This window comes from Lepisosteus oculatus, chromosome 4 (genome assembly GCF_040954835.1).
Source record: "Lepisosteus oculatus isolate fLepOcu1 chromosome 4, fLepOcu1.hap2, whole genome shotgun sequence".
Lineage (NCBI taxonomy): Eukaryota > Metazoa > Chordata > Actinopteri > Semionotiformes > Lepisosteidae > Lepisosteus > Lepisosteus oculatus.
Genome location: NC_090699.1, coordinates 33,570,011 through 33,576,076, shown reverse-complemented (window position 1 = coordinate 33,576,076; position 6,066 = coordinate 33,570,011). Strand labels below are relative to the sequence as shown.

General features: G+C 42.0%; 1 protein-coding gene across 1 annotated transcript; it reads left to right on the top strand.

Moving 5' to 3' along the window:
• Window positions 1-1,296: 1,296 nt before the first annotated feature.
• Window positions 1,297-5,927, top strand: LOC102696837 (protein phosphatase Mn(2+)-dependent 1K-like). Its single transcript, XM_006630794.3, has 7 exons — window positions 1,297-1,402; window positions 1,965-2,444; window positions 2,574-2,674; window positions 4,034-4,199; window positions 4,863-5,007; window positions 5,096-5,230; window positions 5,324-5,927. Exons 2-7 carry the CDS (start codon window positions 2,011-2,013, stop codon window positions 5,453-5,455), a joined length of 1,113 nt encoding a protein of 370 aa, XP_006630857.1. The 5' UTR covers window positions 1,297-1,402; window positions 1,965-2,010; the 3' UTR covers window positions 5,456-5,927.
• Window positions 5,928-6,066: the final 139 nt, after the last annotated feature.

Genomic DNA, 6,066 nt, shown 5'->3' with positions numbered 1-6,066 from the left:
TCGTGCTTGTAAAACAGTGTGTAGAATTATAGATTTTTGGAAGCTCTCCAGGTGTAACTGGATAATTTAAGAGATGGAGCCAACCTGGCAAACAGTTCTTTTTTCTAACATTTCCACACACTGGGAGCGGGGTTAAAAAGGGAGTTAGTTTCCACCAATCATCGCATGTGTAGAGACAACACCCACACAACAACTAAGAAAGAGCTGTACAGAAAGGTGAAATGTTGATGTTTGCCTTTAGGGATTTGCAGAGGCCTCCATTACTACAAACTTGTTCAGTCACTTATTGGTAGAAATTTGCTCTCCACCTGCAAAGTGAAGTTTTTTGTAAAAAAATACGATAAATGTGTTGTACATATCAGGCTTCTGATATGATTTGCAAACAGTTCAGAAACGAGGTATAACTATATTTTAGATATAATTTAAATAAGCTGTTTGGCCCAGATTGTTGAAAATGTCAAAGTACAGGATGAATAATAAACTTTAAAATAGGCTGCTCCTATACACATGCAATGGAGGCAATGTACTGCACATACTGTACATATACATATATACAATATACATAAATTACGATGGTAACATGTCTGTAAAATGGATGCACAGTAGAAGTACAAGAGAGAAATAGTACTGACAAGAATCGCATTTGCTTGTAGTTCTGCTAATTACAGATGCAAAAAAAAATCGGGGAGCGCTCTCGTATTTCAGTTTTATAAAGGCGAACAAAAGAAACTCAGAACTAATTGCATTCATTTCACACTTGTTTCGATCTCAGAGATCTGTTTTAGAATAATTATTTTCAACATCTATCAGTTTGCTGAGTCTTATTTTCAAAACAGAGGTTTAAAACATAATCGAATCTTTTGCCATTTCCAAATTTTCTTTGTATTTTTGGGACAACTAGTTTTAATTTCTGTCTTTTAAAAACTAAAATAGATTTCTGTATATTTTTATTATGCTCCACCGTGTTATTTCGGCATAGTTATCAGTTTAAACTACAATACAGGTTTTAGTGAGATACCATCAAATTCCTTTGAAAATGACTGACGCCACTGTGTAAATTAGCAAGAGAAAGATACATGGGTGTGATGGGTTCATTTGCATGTAGGATGCCTGCATAGTTTTCATTTGTTTTGTGCCAATATAGACCTTCTCTAACATTTTACAAAGGCGTTACACCGCTATTCTGCTCCTTAAACAACGCCCACATCAACGCGCATGCCCAACACTCAAAGAGACGAACCGGATGACTCGCATAAAAGTCTTCCGCGCTGTCGGTGCCTTAGCACTACGGCGTAGATCAAGCCGCAGAGACGTAAGATATAAAACCTTGCGTGCTGGACAGAGAGGTGTCGGTAGAGCGCTCTAGAACATACCAGCTGCTCGGCAACGCTAAGGAGACCAAGTGAGTTACCGGCGGCTACATTAGGCATTTTTTTTATTGCTATAATATGTATGACAGTATGTTTCATTTTGTTATTACTGTGCATAAAGGGAAATAAGATTTTAATGTTAGTTTCGGTGATCATAATCTAAAGCAGGCTAATAGAGCGGTGGCGATAGGAGTAGGGACTTTCCAGAAAGGTTTTAATTTTTGCAGATTACGACCGCGGGTTTTGTACCGTCCGTTGCGAAGTTCTTCGGAAGCAGACGGATGTGGGCGGCTACAGTTTTATACATCGCGCCGATCTGCAGAAATACTTAACATTTTGCAGTGGCTTGTCTAGGGGTCGATGTGGCGTGAAGCGGCTGTTGCCAAGTAAGCTTGACCAGGGTTTCGGGTTAACCAAGTTTCGCGGTAGTCGACTGCTTTACATCGCAGTACGAATACATCTTATTGTAAATGTATGTGTCGTCCACATTTGCGTTAAATCTAAACTTGCATCAACTTGCGGTTGCATTTCTTTTCTAACTACCGCCGATGTAACCTATACTGTATTCTAGTTGCACCTCTTCTTGTTTTGTAGTTTGATCCCCGTTTGTGGAGAGAAAAAAAAAAAGCTTGAAACGGTTATGTCTGCCATCGCCATCGCATTCTTCCGGCACGGCAGGGTTGTGGCCAGCCGAGCAGCGAGGAGCAGCGCCTCCCGGCCGATGTCTCCTTGCCCCTCCCTCGCCCGCTGCATCTCCTCCACCGGCGGGAGGAAGAACTTGGCCGCCGCGGCAGAAAGGCGGCTCCAGCAGCCGGCCGCCTGGGACAGTTTTGGGATTTGGCTGGACGAGCCCGTAGTTCTGCCGCCTCGTTCAGGCGAGGGCGGGCAGGCTCTGAAGAAAGCCAGTGTCCCCAGCTTTGGTTGCGCCAGTCAGATGGGCAAGAGGAAAGAGAACGAGGACCGCTACAGGGTGGCCCAGCTGGCCGACGATCTGTTCTTATTCGCCGTTTTCGACGGGCACGGTGGGGCTGCCGCCGCCGAGTTCTGCTCCCGGCACTTCAGCCATTTCATCCAGTGAGTACCGTCCACTCTTTGGGTGCCGTTTGTGCAATTAATGAACCTTCAGTAATTAAGCTTGAAGCTCAAATCCCAAAAAATCGTTTTTTTTCCCTCAGTTTTGAGATAACTGTCTTTCCACCACAGGAGAAACCTCCAGTTTGAGTCTGATCTTGAGTCGGTCCTAGAGAAGTCCTTTCTGCAAATCGATGGTGCCTTTCTGCAGCACATATGCAGTTTAGGAGAAGGTGAGATTTTTTTTTCCTTTTCTTGAGAGGGTGCTTTGCATCTTGATGTGGTAGTTGGGGACGTGTCTGGACAGTAATAAGAGGGACTGCGTCTCATTTTATTTCCTTGACATGTCTCCTTGGCAGCTTGCCAATATCTGTGCATGCATGTTCTAGCTTTGTTTTGGGGCCCAAAGTAATTTGACATGCACCCAGCCTTGGTTTTTAATGCTCCATCTTCCTCTAATGGAGGAAAAAACGAGCTCCTTCAGGTAAACATGCATTTGAAATGGTTACCTTATGGTCAGTGCTGGGTTCCTCATGTTTACTGAAGACATTTCTTTTCTTGTGATGGTATGTGCAAGGGACCGGTTACATCCTTTAATGTGCATTAGTGGTCCCTTGTTGACTTCTTTGATCATCCTGGGCTGCATGTGAAAAATCCCCATGACAGGAATTTATTGCAGCTTTTTTCCCCCGCTAACATTGTTGGTGCTTAAACATAAAGAATCTGGAACAAGTTGTCTTTTCCCATGTGTGAGTGTTAGATTATTAGATAGTTTATACTTTTAATAGTTAAGATGCTGAGAATGTCCTGGCTATATACAGGACATTTATTTCAGTAAATACTGCAGGTATAGCCTACCTTTTTGTAGTGATAAATTCAAGGCCTTTGGGTCTTGCTTTTAAGATTTGGACATTCCTGTCAAAGCAGAACTAATGTGATGCATCTTGGTCTGGAATGTGTGATGTTCATTTTGCATTTTTATTTCTTTGGCTGATTGCAAAATAATTAAACAGCTCTAGTCCCTGTGCTACATCTTTTGCTTTGCTTGACTTAAAAACAAAGGGATCTGTAGAATGGAATAGGGATGTTTTATGAAATTAACAAGCATTTGAATAGCCAGAGCTGGCTGCTTTGTGTCTTGTTACTACTTTTATATTTCAACCTAGGTGATGGAGTCCAGCGGTTCCATGTCTGGACTACAGAAGACTGCGAATGTTTTTTAAAAACCATGTAAACTCCTTGTGAGTTCTCTCTTCTTTTGAGCAGTTGTACACATACAATAAAAAAAACAATGTTTGCCCATAAAGTGTGCAGATGTAGAATTCTCCAAATTCGAATGTAAAGCAAAGTGGTAATTCTTCAAAAACACATTTAAAAATACCACAGTACATGTATTTCAGAATACATTTTATAGTCCCAGACTCAACTTACTCTTCTGAAAGTTAACTTTGCTAGGGGTTAAAGCCCTGACTTTTTTTTCCCCATTTTATACTGTAGATTTATTGTAAAGACTAATTTCAGTCATTAGAGTAGTCCTTATAGTGGCTTGTTCTTCTGTACAAGAGTTTTAACATCTTGTCTGCTTTCTTTAGATCCCCCGCTCTTTGTTGGAACAACAGCAACAGTTGCTTTGCTACGGAATGAGACGGAGCTTGTGGTTGCCAGCGTAGGAGACAGCCCAGCTGTCCTGTGTCGAGAAGGGAAAGCAGAGAGCTTAACCGAAGACCACAGTCCCAGGCGAAAGGATGAAAGGCAAAGGTAAGGCGTGTTATGTGCTTTTGCCTTGTGTAGTAACTTTTTTTTTTTCCAATCTGACTTAATTGTCATGTCATTTACTGAACTGCTTTATGCCATACGGTGCAACGGGAAGCCAGAGCCTACCCAGCAGGCTACACCCTGGATGGGACGCAAGTGCATGGGGACAATTTGGAGGCCACGGTAATTTGGCCTAGACACTGGGATAACTCCCTACTCTTATCGAGAAATGCCCAGGGATCTTTAATGACCACTGAGAGTCAGGACCTTGGTTTAACGTCTCATCCAAAAGATGGCACCCACTACAGTATAGTGTCCCTGCCACTATACTGGGGCATTAGGACCCACACAGACCGCAGGGTAGGTGCCCCCTACTGGTCCCACCAACACCACTTCCAGCAGCAACCAAAACTTCCCAGAGGTCTCCCATTCAGGTACTGACCAGGCTCAATCTTGCTTAGCTTCAGTGGGTAGCCAGTTGAGAGCTGCAGGGTGATATGGCTGCTGGCCCCGCTTCATTGTTGGATGATTAATTCCTTCCCTCCAATAACTAAGACTGTAAAAATCTTGCCAAGTCTATTTGGAATTCTTATTTATTAGGGAGAGAATCCCAATTTTTGCATTAGAAAAGCCTGCTATTCTAATGGGCTTGAACTGTCCTTTTAGAATTCTGCAGTGTGGCGGCATCATTGAGTGGAACAGCGCTGGTGATCCTTATGTAAATGGGAGGCTGGCAATGACGCGAAGCATTGGCGACTTCCAGGTGAAGCCCTATGGAGTGATTGCACAGCCCGAGATTACAACAGTGAAGGTATGAGTCTTCTAAAATGTCATTTCAGGTCTGATCTCCTGTTTCTGATTTGTGATACAAGGTCTGAAGTATGTTTGATGTATTCCAGCTGCAGCATTCAAAGGACTGCTTCCTGGTTTTAACGACTGATGGCGTCAGTGGGATCATGGAAGGACAGGAAATGTGTGATATTGTGAAAAAGTGCCAGGACCCTTCAGAAGCTTCTCTTATTGTAACTGATCAGGTAAGTGGAAATAGGAGTTTTAAAAGTGTTTGACTTCCATAGGATTTTTTTTCCCTCAATATAATTTAATGGTGATTTTGTCTGTTTCTTCAGGCTTTGCTATATGGAACACAAGATAATGCGACTACTTTAGTGGTACCATTTGGAGCTTGGGGAAAGTACAAGAATGCCCTGACCTCATCAAGCTTTGGAAGAATCATGGTAGCCAGCTGCCGTTGGAGCTAACTGGACAGATGACTGTTGTAAAGCTGTACTTGATTTTGCAGTCTGATTTATGTATAAATACTGTGACAGGGTGGGGTTTTGATATTTTTCTATAGCTGAAAGCAAAACTGGTTACTATGCTGTTCCACTTTTGTGCTTAAATGTGGATCCGTAGCAAGCATTTTCCTCTGGACCTAACAGGTTCTTATGCATTTTTCTTTCAATTCATAAGAAAGTTAAAGATTTTTAGTGCCTTTATGCACTTCAGCATTAACATCTGTCCAAAGTGGTTTTTAAATTACTCATTTAATATGGCTTTTAGTAGACTTTTCCAGTCCTGTAAAATTCTTGCATTTCTACTGTGAAACTGGATGCCAGTTCTGGTAAAGGGAATGTTTAGTGGAGCTGGATGGGAGACTTGACGTGCACAGAGTAGCACATCGGTCTCTTTAAAGAATGCACAAGTGAACAGAAATAAACCCCTTACAAATCAGTTCCTGTCTGTTAACTTCTTTTTTTTGACTAAGTATTTTGGCTGAAAGGTTAAAGTAAATGTATCAATTTGGTAAGAATTCATTTATCTGCAGTTGACAATGGACTTTTCACTTCTGAGAAAGTATAGTATTCCATGT

Bases quoted from the DNA above. Each gene is read 5' to 3' on its own strand.
- LOC102696837 (XM_006630794.3), top strand. From the start codon at position 2,011: ATGTCTGCCATCGCCATCGCATTCTTCCGGCACGGCAGGGTTGTGGCC. The intron at 2,445-2,573 runs GTGAGTACCGTC...TTTCCACCACAG, and splicing joins CACTTCAGCCATTTCATCCA to GAGAAACCTCCAGTTTGAGT. The intron at 2,675-4,033 runs GTGAGATTTTTT...TGCTTTCTTTAG, and splicing joins CATATGCAGTTTAGGAGAAG to ATCCCCCGCTCTTTGTTGGA.